General features: G+C 38.4%; 1 protein-coding gene across 3 annotated transcripts in view; it reads left to right on the top strand.

The window, feature by feature from the left end:
* cnnm2b (cyclin and CBS domain divalent metal cation transport mediator 2b) overlaps positions 1-1,202 on the top strand; it is a 48,227-nt gene extending 47,025 nt beyond the window's left edge. For all 3 annotated transcript variants that reach the window (XM_084076950.1, XM_084076948.1, XM_084076949.1), the window contains one exon: positions 522-1,202. In XM_084076950.1, the coding sequence (XP_083933076.1) occupies positions 522-797 (276 nt within the window). In that variant the 3' untranslated portion in view covers positions 798-1,202. The remainder of the gene's footprint in view (positions 1-521) is intronic.
* Positions 1,203-24,066: the final 22,864 nt, after the last annotated feature.

The raw sequence follows: 24,066 nt of genomic DNA, 5'->3' as shown, positions 1-24,066 counted from the left end.
TACACTGGAAATATCTATACTACAGCAAAGCTACCATTGAGAGAGAACTAGTTGAGCTAAGCTAAAGCTACATCAAAAAAGTACACAAGTATAATCGCCTGTCATATTGAGACTAGTCCGAACCAATCAATTCCTTTGGCTTGTTCTCCCCATCACTGGTCAGAAATCTTTCCAAAGCCATTTTGCCCAACCTTACCCAACCTTAACCTCAAAATCCTAATCCCTAAACCTAAAACTAACCCGAACCTTAACCCCTCAATCTAACCCTAAACATAACACCTAAATCCTTAATCGTAACCCCAACGTGAATATTTTCATAATTGTAAAAAAAAAAAAGAGAACATAGTCTCCAGCCTACGGCAGAGACAATAAAAGACATACACACAAACATTTACTTATGTACCAAGTTACCTTCATTCCTGTGTCTACAAATGATACTATAATTTTTATTATTATACTATTCTACAATACTACTAGTGTTAATATCAACTGTACAGTAACACATGTCTGATGTTCCACAGGTTACACGTCAGCAGTACCAGAACGCGCTTATGGCGTCGCGCATGGACAAGACGCCCCAGTCCACGGACAGTGAGTTCACCAAGATTGAGCTCACGCTGACAGAGCTCCATGACGGAGTGGAGACCCCCACCGTGACCACCGTCTGCACGGGGAGTGTCACCTCGGCTGTTGTGACAGCGGTGGCCAACGAGTCGTCCCACCTGCTCAACCAACAGCAGAACTGTGTGGGCCTTAGCAGAAGTAACCACAGTGCCCACAACGAGGGACCCATCTAGCCCCTGCAGAGCCTGGTGGATATTGGGAGGACAGGAGGAGAGGACAGACCCGGTCAAGCCCTCATTCAGTGGGCCTACAGCCAACACCTGCATGCCCGCCTCCCACCCCCCACCCAGAAGCTCCACCCCGTCTTGTTGACAAACATGGAGGGATGGGTGAGGATGGAGATTAGGGAAACTGGAGGGTCCTGCTCGAACCAACAGCCCCCCCAGCCTGTGAGGACCTTTAAGGGAGTGTTGGGGGTCCTGGGTTCATCGCTACCTGAACCCCTTGTTTGTACTGCACTCTCTTACAGAGGGTGCGCTTGGACAACACTTAAGACTGAGCTTCATTGTTTGGGACAATCGATCTACTTCCATAGTGGTGAGTTGGACCTCTGGACAACAGCGTGAATGCGAGTCCCATCCCTTCCCCTGATACGCTCACTGACAGACACACACACACACACACACACACACACACACACACACACACACACACACACACACACACACACATGTGCGTATGTGCGCACACAGCACCTTTTCCTCAGACCAAAGACTTTGGTCCCTCCTTATAATACACTGGACACACACACACACACACACACACACGCAGACACACACACACATGCACGCACGCACGCACGCACGCACGCACGCACGCACGCACGCACGCACGCACGCACTCACTCACACACTCACACACACACACACACACACACACACACACACACACACACACACACACACACACACACACACACACACACACACACACACACACACACACTCAATCATGAAAATACACATTCAAAAAACAACTCCCCATCAGTGCATTTTTCAGGGAGGCTCAGTTGACTGTTAAATCCAACTCGAAACACTTTAAAATCAGGCACCCATACAAGCAGACAAGCAATGGTTGGTCAAAGACTGTACCAGATACCGCTTTGAAAGAAACCATGAAACCATGAACCAAGAATGTTTTCCTGTATTTATTTATTTTATAAAGAAATGTATGTATATATGTATGTGTTGAGACAGATATGACAAAATGGCCTGCAAACATGCATGAGCATGACTGCAGATGTTTGTGTGGGGTACACGTGTCATATCAAAAAGACATGCAACATATATATACTGTAGAGATGCACATGCATTCATGTATATGAATAGGTGAGGGTCCTTTACAGATGTATATTACAGATCTTGTTATTTTTACTATTATCCTAAATCAGGCTTATGGTACAATATCTTTTTCACCTTTTTAAAAAAGAATCACACTATTGCCTTTAAGATAAATCATATAATTAATTATTTTAACAAAGTGCAATGAACCACAATTTATTTAAAAGATGATTATGAATAATGATAATTAAAAAATCACTGTATTTTAAATTGACAGATATATTTGTATGGATGTACTGTATGTATGTGTATTTCTTTTTTTTTTGAAAAGCCGCAACCATCCACAAGCAAAATTTTCCTTGTGTTTCCTCTGTCCTTGTGTTTCTATCTCTCTCTCGCCTTCTCTTTCCTCTCATGCTGTATGTATGATCATACACCCTTTGACCTCAAACACAGCTTCAGTTATGCTTTTGATATGGGAGTTTTGGCCCCTAAAAAAATATTTAGACATGTCTGTGATACTGTTCAGGGGATTAGGGAGGGCGGTTGTATTGAAAGTGCTGACTCGGCACAAATGAATGTGGAGTTGTACCTGACTTATCCTTTTGTACGCTGGTGTCTTGCACCGAATATATAACAATCTACAAGCTCACAAATGCGAGCTTGTAGATCGTCTTTTTATCGGTGCAAGACGCGATGCACAACTAAGATAGTACAGGCTTTATGTTTCTTATTGTTACCAATTTTACAGATAATCAAACTTGATAATTGCACAGTATTAATGACCTCATCTAACATGTTGAGCATCATCAACTTCACAAAAAGCAACCTCGACATTAAATATGTCCACAAATGACACAGAGCTATCGTTTCCCACTGTGTGTATGTGTGTGTGCATGTGCGTGTGTGCTTAGTTTCAGGTTGTGCGTGTGCCATACAGTATGTTGTGTGGAAACGTGTGCGCGTGTGTCAGGCTTCCTTCAATCACGTCCAGCTCATGTTGAGCTTACATGTAGACTAAAAGGCTATTTTCTACAGAGCTTGCATAGACTGGTCATTCATTCAGTATAGGCTGACTTATTTAACATCAGATAATGTGACTGAAACAGGACTTAAAGCATTCACTCCGCTTGGTAAACACACTTTGAATCTATCATAATTCTGGCTTGAATAATAGTAAATCCTAAGGAAATCTGTAATAACTTCAAAGTATCGCTCTTTGCAGGTGTACTGTATAAAGATAGGCAACTATTAAAGAAGAGACTTACTGTTTTATCTTAAATAGATATGTATGCATGTTAATTTCTTTCACAATGAAATTATTCTTGAAATATGTTTTGACAATAATTTCCACATTGTTATTACCTCAGACAAAAGACAGAAATGGGTTTTAAAATCTATGCTAACGCTTGACAATTACCTGTGGTATTTGTGATTCCTATTTTAGCACAATATTCTGTTTACTTCATACTTGTAGCAGCATAGATCCTAACTTTAGCATTTTACTTATTGTTTTATTTTGTTTTTAATTGGAGTTACAAGCTCTGGAACATGTGAGTGCTGTAAGATTTTTTTTGAAATATATTCCATAGATGCAGCCTGTTAACATTATGTACATTGAGGGAGTTTTCCTGTCACCATATTTGTAGTAGCAACGTCATACAGTTGGGATTTCTCATTATTTTTTTATATGTGATTGCATTTAAATGGTAGTGCAATTTAAAAACCACTGGTGGTCACTGTTTCCACATGTCAGTGTGTGTGACAGCTGTTGACAGCATCCATGGACGAGCAATCGTTCCATTGATGACAGTGACCGTGTTGAATATCCAGAAATATAATATACATAGACTATGTTTGCAGTTATGTTTGCGATTATTTGTTTTTTTTTTACTGTACCGTGTTCCTATGCATCAGGTGAACTCTGCTCTGCAGGGACAATCATTCCAGAGATAAGCAATGAATGATGATATTCGATTGTAGTTGTATTTCACTTCATACTCCACTACTCTTGCTGGATCGTAGTGCCAGGCATAACAACAAGAAACATACATTAACAGATGACAATTCTAAAGTCTCAAGACAAAGAGAGAAATAAAAAAGTGGGTTTATAAACTAACTGAAACCCTGACTTGTCCATTGTACAGATCATCACACAGAGTTAATATTGTCACGTGGTAAATGTGAGTGATGGACATCACACAACACACACATGTACACACACTCAATCCTCAGCCCATATCCTCATTACTGACAAATGTCATTCTTTTGCTGTGTGGAAGAAGCTTGTTTAGGCCCGCTTAGATGTGCTTTCCACTCTGTTATTAATATTGTGGTTTCTTGTCCAACCCAAATGCTGCTACTGTAATGCACGCTGGTCATTAATGCCACCACCGTATTCCTACAACCTGAAGACAATATTCCGTTTGCCTCCTCCAACTGGTGGTACAATAAAAAGTGAATGATTAACACAAAGATAACTGGTGATGGAGTAACATTTATTTACTTGTGTCTAGGATACTACTTATCTGAATGTTTCTCGTTGACTTCCTAAAGAAGTTTAACACAGCGCTGTGTGAGCTCCTCATGAAACTTCTAGTGTCGATTAGGTTACATACATACAGTAATGATTGGTGAACTGCACTGCAAATTCCTCAGTGTTTATTTATTTCAGTGTTCTGGACTCCATTTTACACGTTCAAGAATTCAATCACACCAGACCCTCGAGACCCAAATGAGACATTTGGTGGTTACCCGGGACCCAAACGTACAAAAATACATTATGAACTAGACGCGTCGCAATTCTGGGAAATTGCAAAGTGTGGTTGCGCCGACGTCGGTCGCGGGTTGCAGGCGGCCGCCGGGACTCGAGGAATACGCCTGGAGGAATACAGTTGGAGGCCGTGCGACGTGCGATTCGAATTCGGTGCCGATCGGATCCCGCGTTCGTGACGCGTGCCGTTTTGATTTTAGGAAATAGGCCACTCCCACTAAAGAAACAGGCCCCTCACACACATGTAGCGGGCCAATGACGTCGTCATGTCACTCCTGAGATCACTTGCTTTTCTTTTTAAGAGAACTGATCCCCCCAAAAATCATGTTTTTGTGTCAAACGGTTACATTTTGCGCATTTGTGGCGCCCCCTATGGGTCAACGTGGAAATGCTTTTGGGGATTTGTTGAGTAAACCATCATGTGATTCAAATTTGGGATTGATTGGACGTTTTGTTCGTGTTTTTAGGCTTTTTTTGTGGCCTGGAGGCATGTTCTCTCTATGTTAGTCTGGCTGGCCCTCCATGCCCTCTCGGGACCTGATGGACAAGGTCCGGGGAGGAGGAGGCCTTGGTTTCCCTGCCACATATCGGTCAGACTGGGGTCTGTCTGGACTGGTGGCTAGGGACAGGACTTAAGTCTGTCAAGGTCTTGCCTTTAACTCCTCTTTGATCCATGATCCTGTGGGGTCATGGGTTGCCTGTAGGCCAAGGTCAAGTCGGGGATTTGACCTGTGGACTTGGGTGGCATTGGGTGGGCTTGGTGTATCTATGGGCTCCCCCGGGGGACTGTATGTGTCCCATGGTAAGTAGTAAGTACCATACTGGAACTTACGACATAACTAACCCTAGGCTACAACTGTAACCCAGGTTTTATTAGTAATGTAAGTATGGTACTTACTTTTAAAACCCCCTCTGTGTGCAATCAAGCATGCAGAGTAGAAGGTTTCCGAGGTCGAGCTCGTATGACGCAAGTGTATTTATACCCACACCGGTCGCCAGTGTTTTGCGTCCCACTACCCCTAATCCAATCATCTCTGAGGATTGAAGTCTCGGGAGTTCGGTGTGTTTGCTCTGTGTGGCATCGCTAGAGGGCGATGATATCCCATAGTAAGTACCATACTTACATTACTAATAAAACCTGGGTTACAGTTGTAACCTAGGGTTTTGTAATAATAATAAACATTTACAAAGTAACTAGTAACTAATGTTTTCAAATAATTGTAGTGGAGTAAAAGTACAATATTTGCCTCTGAGATGTAGTGGAGTAGAAGTAAAAGTTTTGGAAATTGGAAATACTAAGTAAAGCACAAACACCTCAAAATTGTACTTAAGTACATACAGTACTTGAGTAAATGTACTTAATGTAGTTAATTTACACCACTGCATCCTCCACACAGCAGTAGATGATTGAGTGCTGATGACTTGGGTGAAGATCCGGTTGGAAAACGGAAACGGAAATGATACGTCCACGTTCGTGTTCAACACACCGGATCCAGTAGGCGGGGCTCTAGACCGGATGTGAATACGGGTTTAAATTGGACGCATGCGCGCCACGGCTGGTTCCAACAGTTTGTTTGCAACGTGCACTGCCAGCTGCTCTGTAAAAGGTAAAACTGATGTTTGATTTATATCAACATGACACGTTTTTATCCACCGATATTTAACACCATTATTATTTAAGCATTCGAGGTGTTCTAGGACTGAAGTATTATGACACCAAAATGGACATAAATGTGAAATATTGTGTTTTACAACCGAGGGAGAAAAATACATCAAACTAGTGATTTTATCGAGTCTGACTTTTACCTCATAGATATGCAAATAAGTCAAAAGTGATAAAATACTTATATAATAGTCTTGATCCAAGGCTATTGCATCAAACAAACATTTGTTCCAAATGATCACAACTAAATCACCCAAAGTTTAAACCTGGCTTAAACCACACTCACTGTGTGGGGGTTTGTAGATCTAACCCTGCCATACATAACATTCATGTAGATTTATAATCTATTTAGGATCTTTCTTGGGTCAATTTTGGTCAGGGATTTTATTTATGGTGATCGAGTCTTGTTGGTAGTTTTAAACGGCTCGTAAATCCCCATAAATGAACCCAATCCAACACATAAAGCGTTTAAACCCAAAGCCACGGATGTTACCCGTCCATACGGGTCAGGTTTCCGTAATATTACTTAACGTTGAATAAAGACGCGTGTATGTGTCTGAACGCTGTTCTATGACTATTTCCACATTCACTTGGAGTGAATGTGGAACAGCAGCAGCAGCGCCACTTTCCCAAATAGTGTTGTTTCCTGTGTTTTAAGGCTCGTGCGTCTATGTCTGTCATTGTAAATATAAAGTGATTATCTTAAAGCCATAGATGTTATCCGTACATACGGGGTGTTGGTGTTCTCTTGATGTTCAGTATAGTTTAATAAAGAAGTGTTTTAATCCCGTCTGTGGATGAACGTCATTGTATTTCCTGGATTACATGGGGTTTAATACCGGCGTTTACCTGCTGCATCAGCGCCACTTACAGTACACCCATTGAATGATATGTACATAGCTCCAATCGGAACCTCTCCCTCCGCTGTATAGCTCCGAGATGAGGTTTCACGTTTGTGGGTGCCGTTTGAGCAGGACATTTTCGAATATTGTCCACTTTACATGTTGTTGTTGTTTTTTTTACCCCTTTCTGCACATCGTATCCAAAAAGTAAAGGTTTTCTAAAATGCTCTCAGATGTTTTAATTTCTAGCGCGCAATAAAATCTACCCAACGAGTTGAAAAAAGTGTTTAAATAGCTTCTCTCCTAAATGTTTAAGACATACCCGGAAGTTGCGCCCGCAGAGGCTACATTGCTGATTCCCCTACTGGTGAAATGTTGAATTGCACCTTCCTAATGCATAATATTATGGAACCGGCCGAGGAGAGAAGCTATTTAAACGTTTTTTTCAACTCGTTGGATAGATTTTATTGTGCGCTAGAAGTTAAAACATCTGAGAGCATTTCAGAAAACCTTTACTTTTTGGATAAGATGTGCAGAAAGGGGTAAGAAACATGTAAAGTGGAAAATATTTGAAAATGTCCTGCTCAAACGGCACAGGGCCACGTAGGACCTCACCTCGGAGCTACATAGCGTAACATACAGTGATATTATGACAGACCAGATTGCAACATTTATTAATTGAATAATACGGAATATTACTGAACACAAAGGGTCCGTATGGTGGGATAACATCTGTAGCTTTGGGATAAACACTTTGTATATAGAGTAATATACATTTATCAAGATGTTTGAGACTTTAACATGGAACTAACTACACACACTATTTTTTGGAGTGTTCAAGAATGTAATAGATAGGATCATAATTAGCCCTGGTCCAGAGCGTTAGTGAGTTCTCTCTAACGCTCTGCCAGGCGCTCGGCTCTACTTATAGACGAGGAATTCCACTTCCCTGCGAGGGCTCCAACTGTAGTAAAAAATAAACAAAACCACTTCACTACTCACCAAAACAAAGACTGTTTTGTTTTGTTGAAAGTCTATTCTCGGAGGTGGGAAGCCTCTCAGCACCCCACCTTCTCTGTAAAATACACTTTTTGGCCAGAAAAGAAAATATTTCACCTGAAGGCAAAATCTGGTCAATAGAAAAAAATCCATTGACCAGATCTGTAGAGGGCGCAGTGGAGCAACCAAAAAATGTTTTTCTTCCGGTGATATACCTTCTTTTCTGGCCAAAAAGTGTATTATACAGAGAAGGTGCGGTGCTGAGAGGCTTCCCACCTCTGAGAACAGACTTACAACAACACAAAACAACCTTTGTTTAGGTGTGTAGCGAAATGGTTTTGTTTATTTTCACTACTGTTGGAGCCCTCGCAGGACAGTGGAATTCCTTGTCTATAAGCAGAGCAGAGCGTTAGAGAGAACTCACTGACGCTTTGGACCAGGGCTAGATCATAATAAAACCTTATTTGTACAGCACCATTCACATTTCATATTTTTCATAAAATATCTAGAACAAAACAAATGTAAAAGCCTATTAGGAGAGATAACAGTGCTGTAACAGGAGATTAAAAACTCTATTTACTCTTTAGATTAATCTAAAATAAATATCGATATCAAAACCGATAACAATAATGAGTCTTGATCCAAGGCTAAGATGAAACTATAATATTGTCTCCATCGGGAGGAAACCTCATTATGTCCAAAACCTTTTCAGGATTCAAAAATGGCAAAAGTAGCAGATCTACAAGCTCAAAACGTGTCGCTTTGCGCCACGTTTCAAGCTTGTAGATCTTCTACTGTTGATGCTTTATGCGACGCTGTAGTATAGATCAAGTAGGACGAGAGATTTCTGCCCGACAGTTTCGAACACTAGCCTAAAAAACTTAAAGGTAGGGTAAGTGATTTACTTTGGTTAAAATAAGTGTTAAATAGCTCTATATTGTGATAGTACTCATTGCTATAGAGTGTTTGTTCAGTAAAAGGAGTCTTCAAGTCTCTCCAGCTCTTTATTAAACAGAACATGCATTTTCAGTGCCCTCTCCTGATTGGCTTAAATGTTGTCACCTACCTGAACATGTACTATATTCTGTTTATTAAAGAGCTGGAGAGACCCCTGGGACCAAACAAACGCTCTGTAGCAATGATTACTATCAGAATATAATACTTTAACCTTTTAACAAAAAAAAATAAAAAATACCAAAAATATAACTTACCCTACCTTTAAGGAGTATATAATGTCTTTTGTTTGGTTCTTTTTTTTTTTTACAATCTTAATATTATATTCTGCAATATATTAAATGTAATATTGGTGTATATGTGTGTCTTGCAGGTTAATCATGTGGTGACCTTCTGCAGAGTGGACTAAATCTACTTCATACAGTGAGTTAAAAACGCTGAGTCATGGCTTCTAGCTATGACTCAGCGTTTGACTCGCTGTATGACTTCTTCAGTGAAGGTCCTGGATGGATGGAGTCATCAGGAGATAGCTGGTAATAGAGTGTCTGTAACTCAGGACAAGGGGCAGGAAGATGGAACTTCGACACAGCAACGAGCCCTGAGAGCTGAAACGTATAACGGTGCCAACGAACGTTCTCCGTTGGAGATACAAGGCGTACGGTGCTCGGGACGTGGTGCCATACAACCTACGCGGCTCTATTAATACCAGCTATCTTCAACTGAGCGGCGGGAGACCCCACACGGTACGTACCTGGATCACACCTGGCCAGCAGTGGTGGAAAGTAACTAGGTGCATTTACTTGAGTACTGTATAAAGTACAATTTCAAGGGATTTGTACTTTACTTGAGTATTTCCAAATTTCAATACTTTAACTTTTACTCCACTACATCTCGGATCCAAATATTGTACTTTTTACTTCACTACATTTATTTGAAAATTTTTGTTACTAGTTACTTTGTAGATTTTGATTATAATTACAAAAAAATGTATTAACCACTTCAGCCCTATATACATTTCGGCCATTTGAAAATAGCGGATCAAATCAAATCACAATGCGTTGCGATGCGACGCATTGTGAGCTTGTAGATCTGCTATTTTCAAAAGATTTTAATATATTTTGAAAACTTGTGAAAGGGGATATTCTACATAATGAGTACTTTTTATTGTTGGTACTTTAAGTACATTTTGATACCAGTACCTTTGTACTTTTACTCAAGTGAATTTTGAATTCCGGACTTTTACTTGTAACAGAGTATTTCTACATGGCAGTAGTGATACTTTTACTTAAGTGAAAACAAATCAGTATTTTTTCCACCACTGCTGGCCATTATAAACCAGGGCTGTGTCACCATTACAAAATGGAAGTTGACGATTCATTGTCACATAAATGATTGCGATCAAAGATTTAACTGTGTTAGTCGTTGAGCATTGGAACATTATGAATACAAATATAATTTATTTTTGGCTTTTAGGGTTTCGTAAATAAAAGTTGCACAAGGCAGATATGACAAATAATATACATTATTTAATTACAAAAAAATACATTTTTAGTGGGATTAGCAGAGTGGAAATAGCCAATCTACAAGCTCCAAACGTGTCGCATCGCAACACGTTTTGAGCTGGTAGTTCTGCTATTTCCACAAAATGTTTGAAAATATTTGAACATTTTTAACATGGTAATGACTATGACGATTATGCAAAACATAATTGCAAATTCAAATAATTGCAATTAGGCCATTATGTAATAATTGTGACAGGTCTAGTATAAACCCTAGGGTTTATACTCATGGTAACTGATGACTGGTATCAGACCACACTTTGAGAGCCACTGGTCTAGCGGCTCAGAGCTGAACCAAGACGCCTGTGGTTTTATTTTCAAGCCGAATCCCAACCCTCAACATTCTGCCTCCACCAGTATTAGGGCGCGCTCCCACCGCACTTTTATTTTACCTCTGGGGCAGAATCTGCCAATGCTTTGTCAATGCAAATGCGTGGATGCGTGAAAGTGCGGTGGGAGCGCGCCATTATGGAGAAATTGGTGACCTGACAAAAGATGTGTCCATCTTGTGGACTTCACATGTCAAACATCCAAAGTCAATCGCTGTTAGTTTATGAACGGAGTTGCTCTGTTCATAAACAAACAAACGGTTGTTATTTACATTTGGACATGGTGATGTTTTTGTGAAGTCCACGAGATGGTCGCATGTTTTCTGAAGGTCACCAATTTCACCGTAACACAACACCTTGCTGGAGGTAGGAGGCACAAACTTGAGTTTTGGAATCAGCGGCCATATTAGAAATAAGTTGGGCCTCTTCCTCACTTCCCTTCACAGGTGTTACCAATGATGCTAATGCAGGCTCTGTTCCAAACGGACCCTTACGGGTGTGTAACTCTTTGAGTGTACAGATGGAAACAAATCACAGGTCCATTTGGTTCCATTTGTACACTCAGAGTTATGGGTGTCCTTTGAGAACCACTGTGCTACACTAAATAGAACAGTGCCTTCATTAGTATCATTGGTAACACATGTGAAGGAAGTAAGGAAGAGGCCCAATCCTTGGCCAAATGCATATTTATTTGGGGTATGAAAATTTGATATGAAACTTTTGAGAGCCACCGTCTTTAGTTGTTTCTGGAACTTGTAGACTTTACTTGAACATGGTGTTTGATACAGGAATAGACGGCACTTCTTTGCTAAATTTCTCCCAAAATGTAAAACAAATGAAGAATTTGCAAAATGTTCTTAAAGCAGGGGCCTTAAACAGGGGGTCTGGGACCCAGAGTTACTACAGGGGGTCCACCAAATCTTTTTTACATTAACCACTTGAACCCTAGCATCCCTTTGCTGAGGAGAACTTAAGCCAAAAATAGCAGATCTACAAGCTCACAACGCCTCGCGCTGCAAGGCGTAGTGAGTTTGTAGATCGGCTATTTTTTAGCAAAGAGTTATAGGTGTAGAGGGAAAAAAGAGCAGCAAAAGTTTATCTCAAACACAATTTTATACAATATAGAGGGGGTCCCTGCTTCATCTCTCTCTCAGCTAGGGGGTCCTTGGCCTGAAAACGTTGATGACCCCTGTCTTAAAGGGATAGTTTAAAACACTTTTTTCTATGGATTAGTCACCCCATGGAGACTCGAATTCATGGATATGTTTTTGTTTTTGTCGATTCCTAAACCAATAATTTGATGACTGGCAGCGGTTCCGGTAGGAGACACAAAGAGTCTCCTTTGTGTCTCCTACCGGAACCGCTGCCTACCGGACCATAATTCAAGGCTCCATGGGGTGACTAATCGATAGAAAAGAAGTACGTTTTTGGGTGAACTATCCCTTTTTAAGTAATGTAAAGTATACATGATGTGAACATGTACGGGTGAGTACATCATTATCAGACCTAAAACGTATTGTTTTATGCCCAGTGGCGGTAGGCCAGTCAAGCATCTTCAAATCATGTCGGAGACGGCAATCTAATTATTGGCATAGGAATGCGACAAAAACAAATCTATGAATTCAAGGCTTCATGGCGTGTGCAATTGATAGAAAATAAGTCATTTTGTGGGTGAACTACTCCTTTAAGTTACTTAATTACTTACTTTGAGGAATAGAAATGGCCAATTACACATTGAAGAGCCCACTTTTCCCGTGTGCCCACTCTTCTGGTTACAAAAACTAGACCATACCCGGTCGACGCATCCGTGGGGGGATATGCGCACATGATCTGGCAACCCGGGAGGCGACATTGTTTGACACATAAACGCTAATAAGAAGCTGAGATTTGATGAAATTGAAAAACGGTCTTCACAGTTAGGTTCAGATGGTAATGGTCAATGGCTGTGTGCAAAATCAGAGCAATTGGTCCAGCCACTGAGGAGAACCGGGTAGTGACACCACTACAGACAGACAGAGGTTACTAGAATTATAGTAGGATGTTGATTTATTTTCAAACATGTTCAATGTACAATACAATTAAATCCTTAATCACAATTATTTGTGACAATTACTCAAGTAAAATGCCATAATGGTGACACAGCCCTGTCAGTGACCAGCTTATGGCTCTACAGACCATCTTGGCTTCCAAAATGTCACCCTGTAAGGCCTGCTCAACTCAACGTTTTTGTTTTCTTTTTTGTGTCTTTACAGAACACGAAGATGACAAGAAGTAGACGTCCGTAAGTGAAGATGGCAGGAAGGTAGGAACCTTTTGATTGCGGCTGCTGCTTGTTAAGGGGGCTACATGCTACATGCTACTATACCATACCATGTATGTGGTCATTTGCGTCGTCTATCGTTTCACGGCATTTGCATCGCGTCATTTGTGGGTAAAGCTTCATCACGTCGGTCCACATCACATAGGACCATGTGCCTTTCTGTGATGTGGATTTATGTGATTTTACTTATTGTTTCACATCATTTGCGCCCAAAGCTTTGATCACATCGGTCCACATCACATACGACCATATGTGGTCGTAACTTCTCCTCTTTTTCTCTATTCTTTGCTTTAATAAAGCAATAACAAAATTGTTGTTTTTTTATTTACTTTTGTGTCTGAGTTATTTGATCGATTTTTTATTTTTGTCTATCTTTCTTTTCACAAACACATTTCTTTCTTCTTGCCTGTCTATTGCACTAGTTCTTCACTAGTAGTTTGTGTGTACAAATGTATGTGATGTGGAGCTATGTGATTTATATCTGGTATCATTATGGTAGCATGTAGCCCCATTAACACTGTGTTTACAGTCATCTATGCTGTAGGTCTGTGCAAACTAAAAGAGAAAGCAAATGATGTGCGCTGTGTCATTTGCTTCTTTCTTAGTGTTTTTCAATTTCATTTGCTGTTGTCTGAGTCGTGGCTGCTGTTCAAGGTAAGTGATAGTAGTGACACGGTCTATCATTGGTTGTCGGGCAGAAACCTTGTATCTCTATATATATATATATATATATATATATGTATGTATGTATGTATGTATGTATGTATGTATGTATGTATATATATATATATATATATATATATATATATATATATATATATATATATATATATATATATATATATATATATATATATATATATATATATATATATATATATATATATATATATATATATATATATATATATATATATATATATATAAATTTTTTTTTTTGAGCTGTGATATATATATATATATATATATATATCTATATATATATATAAATTTTTTTTTTTGAGCTGTGATATATATATATATATATATATATATCTATATCTATATATATATATATATATATTTTTTTTTTTTATACTTTTTTTTTTTTTGTCGTAAATACATTTCTTTACTTGGTCATACCGTGTGACGGTGTCACACACTAAAGCAGTACAAACAGCCGATCTACAAGCTCACAACGCAAAGGTCATGATCAAATACATTGGATCCATTGGAACACAGGTTATTTTGTGTCCATTTTAAAAAGTAACAATTTTGGACATACAAGGTTTCTGCCTGACCTCCATCCTTTAACTTCCCCTCTTTTCTCTTCATTATTTGCTTGAATAAAGTTATAACTTTTTTTCTTCTAGTGTGTCTTTGAGTTTTTTTTACAAATGGAACCAAATGGACCCATCACTGGTCCATTTGGTTCTATTTGTAGTACTGACAGTATACGTATCCAGGCTGTTTATGTAATGACAGGGTACAGTATACGTAGGCCTACGCTAAGCTGTATAATATAGTGACAGGGTACAGTATATGTATACTAGGTTGTATAATATAGTGACAGGGTATAGTATATGTGGCTCTTGGTCACATAGCAAACTCACATAGTTAAACCTATTTGTGCTTTATCTATTTTTGATAAAGTTAAAAATATAGTTTTTTTTTTGCCCTGTCATAGTATCAACTAAACATTTTTTTTAGCTTTAACTGTAAAATTTGCACTATCAGCGCCGCTTGCGTTGCGTCATTTAACGGGTGGCGGGCCAGCCGTTAAATGGACCAGTTCAATGGACCAGTGTTTTTTTTTATTGGGTCACGGCCAGCGTTTGTGTGATTTATGTCTCGTAGCATTTCGCGTCATTTGCGTTAAGTAATTTGATTTGCGTCGCGTCTCAGGATTTCACGTCATATCCGTGCAGGTAAGTCTTCATCACGTCAGCCCACATCACATAAGTCCATGGTGTAGTGTAGTGTAGTATGTGATGTGGATTGATGTGATGTATGTGTTGTCATTTCACAACACATGCGGGTAAAAATTACATTTGATTTCACGTCGCTTCCGTCATATGCAGGTAAGTCTTCATCACGTCAGCCCACATCACATATGACCGTACACGGGGGCCGTATGTGATGTGCATTGATGTGATGTATGTCTTGTGTTGTGTCATTTCACAACATATGCGGGTAAAACATCATCACGTTAGTCCACGTCACATATGAACATATGTGGAGGTATGTGATGCATGTCGTCCTTTACGTCGTGTGTCGTTTCGCGTAATTTTATTGCCGTTGTACCGTTTCAGGCTATTTGCGAGTAAAGCTTCATCACGTCAATCCACATCACATAATAATAATAATAATAATAATAATAATAATAATAATAATAATAATAATAACATATTACTGGTCGTAGGGTTAGGGTTATATGTGATGTGGATTTATGTGATTTTGTGATTATTTCACGACATTTGCGGATAGCTCGTCATTCACATCGGTCGGCAATTTTTTCTTTTAGGCGAGGTACACGCCGTTGTTTACAGTAGGTCAGAACAGGGAGAGATGTAGGGCCATCATTCATATCATATGCATTTAACCCATTAAGACCTGGAACTGTGTCATTTTTAGATTTGAGCTAAAAAGCTTTATTTTACACTTTGGCTATTCAAAAATAGCAGATATGCAAGCTCATAGCGCAGCACCGAGTGCCGCGCTATGAGCTTGTAGATCTGTTGTTTTTGAAAATTCGTGAAAATGTGTGCAAATCTTTGAATATATATATTTAAAGCAAATATTTTTTAACTCAAATCTTTGCTTCTGGGGGGGGGGGGTCCCTGGAACAAAATATTTTGATGGGTGTCCGCGGCCAAATACATATCATTTTGGGGGTCCTTGACATGAAAAAGTTTGAGAACCACTGATATAGAAACTTATGTTTTTCAGAAAACTGTTGGGATTTAGGAGACATGTAGAATCGGCTTCAGGTCTTAAAGGGTTAATGACTTTGGTTATTCCTGTTGCTTGTGTTGTATGTTGTGTATTAATGTCATTCATAGTGTTGTATGTTGTGTACTAATGTCATTCATGCTGTTGCTGTATTGCTGACAACTATTGGCACAATTGATTTTGCGTTGCGTCATTTGCGTTAAAGCTTAATCACGCCAATCCACATCACATATGACCAGTATGTGATGTGAAGGTGTGTGACGGATGTCGGCATGTGCATCACGTATAGTTACTCGTTATTTGTGCCGTCATTTGCGAGTAAAGCTTCATCACGTCAATCCACATCACATAATAATAATAATAATAATATAAACGATACATACAACCATATGACTAGTATGTGATGTGGACTTCGTTTCACGTTGTTTGCGTACAATGCTCGTCATTTGGCAGGAGAATAATGAAGAAAATGGACTGATGCTGGACTGAGACTGATGCAGAGAACATGAAGCAAAGAATGCTGCTGCCATTGCGTCATATGCGCCTCGTATAATTTATGTCAATCGTCCAAAAATGATGTAAATTATACGAGTCTCTCTCTCTGTCTCTATCCCTCTCATCTCTCTATCTCTCCCCCTGGTGAGTAGGTTGGCGAATGTAATGCACATTACAAAGTGCTTTGGTTAAAGGTACTATAGATAAATGCACCATTTAAATTGTAAACTTTGAATTGAACTCATAGGCATCAGCTAGCAGCCACTGTGACACTGTGTAAGAGGCAGTTCAGTCACTGTAGACTGTATTACTTCTGGAAAATAAAATAAACATTAGTCATAACTGTGTGATTGCATTATAAATATTAGTCATAACTGTGTAATTGCATTCTAAACATGTGTCATAACTGTGTGATTGAATTCTAAACATTACAGTCATAACTGTGTGATTGCAATATACATATTACAGTCATAACTGTGATTGCATTATAAATATTACAGTCATAACTGTGTGATTGCATTCTAAACATGTGTCATAACTGTGTGTTGCATTCTAAACATTACAGTCATAACTGATATCAATCAAAATGTTTAAGCTCTATATTTAACTGCTACCGGGCATTGAGCCACTGCAGAGGTTCCCAAACCTTTTAGCTCAGGACCCAAAGTAGTGAAAATAATAGATTTGCAAGCTCACAACAAGCTTGTAATTTTTTTTTCTTTCTTTTAATTCATTTAAATTGTACTATAGACACAAAAGAGACGTGATGTCTCTCTGGGACCTAGTGAAAATAGCAGATCTACAAGTTTGGCTTGTAAATCTGCTATTTTCACTACTCTTTTAATATTTTAAACAGAATTTATTTGATTTGTTTTTAAATGTATGGGGTTCTTTTGAAAAACTTTGTTTACTCAAAATTGTTTTATAACAATTTTATAACCCTAACCTTTTATTTAAAATAAAAATAAAAACTAAAATGGAAAAGAGGAATATTTACTGACTGTAGCTGGTCTCAAAAACAAAGCAAAACTGGCAGAAATAAAGACTCACTTCACAAAAAACTTAAGGAAAACTCCTTAGATGGAGACCAAGAAAATCTATTTTTATTTTATTTCATGTTCATAAAGTGCTCCAAGTGCTCTAAGTGAAAAGTGCAGCAACACACATTTAGGTCATAGGACCATCGTCAGTGCTATATCATCAGATCTAATCATTTGCGGTTAAAGCTTCATTACGTCAGTCCACATCACATATGACCATAGTGTGTAGTGTAGTGTAGTGTAGTGTAGTGTAGTGTAGTATGTGATGTGGACTTATGTCTCGTATCATTTTGCGTAATTTCATTTGCGTCTCGACTTATCATTTCACGTCACTTAAGTCATTTGCAGGTAAGTCTTCATCACGTCAGTCCACATCACATATGACCATAGGCACTGTATGTGATGTGGATTTATGTGTTGTCATTTGTGGGTAAAGCTTGATTATTCACGGCGGTCAGTAGGCGAGGCACTGACGATGGTCCTTTGACCCAAACGTTTGTTGCTGCACTTTTCACTTTTAGCACTTGGAGCTCTTTATGAGCATGACAAAATAAAACACTAATATATTTTTTTAGTCCGTCTAAGGTGTTTTTCTTAAGGTTTTTGTGCAGTGAGTCTTTTCTTCAACCGGTTTTCCTTTTGTATAAAGATGTTAACATGGCTACCCATTTATGGTCTGTAAATGATTAAATTATTAGATATTCTGAGGAGTCAAGATTTTATTTCACACTTGTAAGTTATTGTTTACCTGATTAAAAGCATTATCAGGTTTTTATTAAAACAAAGTAACAATGTCCACTGAGCTTTAAAAAGTGTTGAATAAAATATAGTTCCTCTAAAAATGATCTTAATTGTGAAAGTTAATTAAATGTTGCTCATGTACAGAGCGTTAACCGATAGGGTTATGTTTTCATCTGCCGTAGTTGTAGATCTTTGAAATGTGTAAATCAGTGGTTCTCAGCCTTATTCTGGATCTGACCACTTAACATGGCAGCCGTTTTAAGTGGTCAGATGGGTGGGCCTTTTCAGAGCATGCTTTAAAGACTAAGACCAATCAATCCATTGGAACTAACTTAGTATACTAAGTTATTTGGTATAACTTTTTTTTATATTAAATCTTAATGTTTTTGCCAATTATTTAGGTGCAGAACCACTGGTTTAAATTTCAACTAAATGCAAGTTGTATGTTAAACAAATGTTTACCCTACTTTATGGAATTGCTTTTCTTTCTTTTTTATTTACTTTATGAAATTCGTTTGAGCTTGTGAACTTGTAGATCTTCACTCTTGTAGATTTTTGTTATTTTCTTTTCTATATGGAATTTTTTATTTAGCATTTTCTTAAATTACATTATTTTGAATGTTTGATTATTTTTGTGACATTGATCTTGTAGATTGTCTATTTTAACTTTTTATAATGTTTTTTGGACATCAACAATATTCCAATATGTCTTATCTGCTCCATGCAGAACAAACCGGTGTAATTTTCAAATGTATTTAATACATTACAATGTTCAATGAACTGTAATCCACGGGCCAATCACCTGCTGGAAGCTTTGATTGAATACTTAATTAACAAGTTTGGGGGGGGGGGTTTATTTACTCGTGACCCAAGAAAATGTGTCCACGACCCACTATTGAGTCCCGACCCATAACTTGGGAAACAGTGGACCAGGGTCCATTTGGTTCCATTTGTTGCCTTAAATGTACGAGGTTCCTTAGAAAATTTAAACTTATATGTTTTTTTTTAATTGTAGGAAACTAAAAGGAAAAAGAGGATTATTTACTGACTGTAGCTGGTCTCAAAAACCAAGCAAAACTGGCAGAAAAAAGACTCCCTCCACAAACTCCTTAGACGGAGACCAAGAAAATCTATTTTTTGTTTTATTTGTTTCATGTTCATAAAGTGCTCCAAGTGTTCAAAGTGAAAAGTGCAACAGCAAACATTTAGGTCATAGGACCATCGTCAGTCCTATATCAGATCTAATCATTTGCGGTTAAAGCTTCATCACGTCAGTCCACATCACATATGACCGTAGTGTAGTGTAGTGTAGTGTAGTATGTGATGTGGACTTATGTCTCGTATCATTTCGTATAATTTGATTTGCGTCCCGTCTTATCATTTCACGTCACTTAAGTCATGTGCAGGTAAGTCTTCATCACGTCAGTCCACATCACATATGACCATAGGCGCTGTATGTGATGTGGATTTATGTGTTGTCATTTGTGGGTAAAGCTTGATTATTCACGGCGGTCAGTAGGCGAGGCACTGACGATGGTCCTTTGACCCAAACGTTTGCTGCTGCACTTTTCACTTTTAGCACTTGGAGCTCTTTATGAGCATGACAAAATAAAACACTAATATATTTTCTTAGTCTCTGTCTAAGGAGTTTTCCTTAAGGTTTTTGTGGAGTGAAAACATGGCTATCTATTTATGGTCTGTTCATGAATTTTCCATGGCCAGTTATTTGGGATCAATATAAGTAGGAAAAAAAGGCCGTTATTCTAGTCCGGACTTGTCCTTTAACATGGCAGCCTTAAGTGGATAAACTAAATTGGTAAATGGATGAACTGTGACGGGATAGATGGAGGCAGCAAGAGTTTTTTTTGTACAAATATTAATTTGAATATCTGTTAGTTTATTGTATCTATTATCTGTATTTTGTTTTAGTTTTTCTCCTTTTATTGTTGTACTGTTAATTATTGACATGTATTTTGTGCTATTGTTTTCCTGTTTTCTTCTTAGTCATCATGACTTCATAGGCCTGTCAAAATTACATAATAGCATTAGTCTATGATGGATAATATCATTGGAAATTATGTAATATCCACACAAAAAAAACAGTTGTAATGTATGTTTTGTTTTAACTTCCATTTACTGGATTTTAATGTGATGTTTTTTTTTGTATTGTTTATTTATTGTATTTTTTTTATTTTTATAAAAGGCGCTATATCGCTAAACATTACCGTATCTAATCTCAGTAGGCTCATTATCTGTAACTGTACAGCTGTGCTGCTTCAGGAATTCTATGTGACCAACAGCGTAAATCATCATTGTTGTAATGTGAAGACTCTCCTCTTCAGACTCCACCTCAGCCTGTAGCACTTAGACACATTTTGAGCTTGTAGATCTAAGTTTAAATAGGGTTAATGTTTGGGGAACAGTCTTCCACGCCGACATCTCGCCACTCCGACTAGTGGCTTCCGCGTGCGGTTAGGGTTAGGGTGAGGGTTAGGTATAGGGTTCGTTAACGTCGGAAAGGCGACATGTTCGAAAGCCGCCATGTAACCTAATGTTTGTGTGTGTATGTTTTGTAGTTATCAAAATCTACAAAGTAACTAAAGGTTTCAAATAATCGTAGTGGAGTAAAAGTACAATATTTGCCTCTGAGATGTGGTGAAGTAGAAGTAAAAGTACTGCAAATTGTAAATACTCCAGTAAAGTATAAAATACCTCAGATGCTGGGTTAATTTGTTGACCTGGTTAGTTGACCTATAGTTTCTATGTACAGATTATTAATTTATTATACTGTTTATTAATTTATTATACTGTTTAGACTGATGCTATCTTCTTGGTTTACCTGTGATCCTAGTTTACTGAGACACTGCACCGTCTCTGCATTCTATGTATGTGTTTACTTTGTTTGTTGTAAGTCACTCTGGATATAGAGATTAGATGAATATCTACATTGTAAATTGTGAAATTACTTTACTGTTGAAATGTAAATATGTGAATGGTACCATGTGATTGTAAATGACAACAAAACAAAAACAAAGGCTCTGGTGTGGTTCTCCTGGTTTACCGGGATGGGGTTCAATTCCCTGCAGTGCCCTACTCGTAGTGTTGTACTTACCCTTTATATGGTCTGTTTTATTTATGTTCATAGTGTTGTATTTACCCTTTATATGGTTTATGTTTTATTCTTTACGCTCATTGTGTTGTATTTACCCTTACATGGTTTGTTTTATTCTGTGTTCATAGTGTTGTATTTACCCTTTCGTGGTTTGTTTTATTCTTTATGTTCATAGTGTTGTATTTACCCTTACATGGTTTGTTGTATTCTGTATGTTCATTGTGTTGTATTTAGCCTTACATGGTTTGTTTTATTTTTATATTCATTGTTGTATTTACCTGGTTTATTCTTTATGTTCATTGTGTTGTATTTACCCTTACATGGTTTATGTTTTAGGTTTATGTTTTATTTTTATATTCATTGTGTTGTATTTACCCGGTTTATTCTTTATGTTCATTGTGTAGGGTTGGGATCCTTCATTATCATTATAATTGTTGATGACCAAATGGACCATTACAGGTCTAACTCTTTAGTGTACAAATGGACCCGTTATGGTGGTCTTTGAAATGTAAAAGTTTGAGGACCACTGGTATTGTAATGTTTTATCTGACGTGAAGTCCACACACCAGCTCTGACAGTGTGATGGATACGGTTCCCAATGCTAACGCAGCTACAAACACCCTGCAGCTCTTAGCCTGTCTCAAAGTGGGGTCCGGGGTCCTTGGGGGGATTTCAGGGGGTCCGTCCCCAGCTAAATTAGTTAATATAGCATCATAAACATTTTAACCACTTTATCCATTTATATGTTTGCTATTCAAAAATAGCAGATCTACAAGCTCACAGCTCGTCACTTCGTGCCGCGCTGCGAGCTTGGACATCTGCTATTTTTGAACATTTTCGAAGGCCCGCTCTTGTCCTCCGACGGCCAGGACGCGCTCGCCTCTTTCGCCGTCTCCATGCTATGATCCCTGCCGAGACAAAGGGAAGATCTCCCACCACCCAGCCGGTGGAGGGTTATCCGCGAAAAAGTCCGGAATTCTGTGTGCGATCGCTGTGCTGATGTCCAGAAGTGCTTGTCTGTCATAACTCCTTAGACACCTGACGGTGTAGGAAAAAAATAAAAGGCTTAAAAATACTAAAAAGGAAAAACGTTGCGACGCTGAGGAGCGTGTACGGAAGCAGCCTTCCCCCTCCATTGGCGCTCCCATATAATGGGAATTCAATACCCATATAACAATGAATTAAATACCCATAATTCTAGCTTCACATGTGTACTTTTTATAGAATGTCATATCAGAAGACCGAGCTTCGCAGTGTAAAGAATAGTCATACCCTTCCAGTCAGAGCTCTTATGTCTTGAAGGACCCTATGTCTGTCCCGAATAGAGCGAGCTCTGAAAGCAGAGATGCCTCCTCTGACCAAAAGGAGCCTTGCCTTTAGGGAAGTGTGTTGTTGGATTCTGTTCTAACATTAATAGAGAGTTGATTCCAAGTCCTTGGAATCTATAAGCGAATAATAGTTGCCCCTTCCTACCGGTGTCTATAAGGTATATGTTGCATTCTGACTTTGACTCTTGCCTTGAAGACGACTGTCCGCCGGGATATGACTCTTGTCTGGAAGGGTATAACTATTCTCTATGCTGCAAGGGTCTGTCTTCTGATATGACAATTCTATAAAAAGTGCAAATGTGAAGCTAGACTTCTGGTCATTAAATTTGTGCAATAATAATGCTGAAGTCGTAAAGATGGCTAATTTGGGGTGTGGCGATCAAGCTCAGCGTAGCCATTTAGCACAAATACATATTTAGTTGATATAATAAATATATTTAATTAATCATGAATAAAGAGTACATGTAGTACTAACTATTATTTGAGTAGACAATAATAAATCATGGTTATCGATTTATAGAAGTACCTAAAAAGTTCCATTTCTGAATACATCTGACTTTTGAGTTTGGTAATCTATATATAGAAGTACAATTAACTAAAAAAGTTAAGTTCTGAATACTTAACTTTAATACAAACTTTTTAGGTAAATGATTGCCTGAAAAGTTTTGAGTATTGATACTTTTACTTAAGAAACATTTGAGTACTTTTTGTCGGCTGATAGGAGGGGGGTTGTTGCCATGATCACTACATGGTGGGGAGACTCCTGTTACTGAACAAACACTTTGGCAATGATTATTACTATCAAAATATAGTGCTTTAACCTTAACATTTTTTTGTTTAAACCCAAAAATATTGGTGTCAATCCGTTTCTCTACAGTCGAATCAAGCAGCTCTGTCCTTAAAGGAGGAGTTCACCCAAAAAAATACTTATTTTCTATCAATTGCACACCCCATGAAGCCTTGAATTCATGGATTTGTTTTTGTTTTTGTGGCATTCCTAAGCCAATAATTTGATGACTGTGTATTTCCGGTTGGACACACAAAGAGTCTCCTTTGTGTCTTCTACCAGATACATT

The sequence above is a fragment of the Gymnoscopelus microlampas genome (assembly GCF_963454915.1).
Source record: "Gymnoscopelus microlampas genome assembly, chromosome: 2".
NCBI lineage: Eukaryota > Metazoa > Chordata > Actinopteri > Myctophiformes > Myctophidae > Gymnoscopelus > Gymnoscopelus microlampas.
This window is presented reverse-complemented; position numbering and strand designations above follow the sequence as displayed.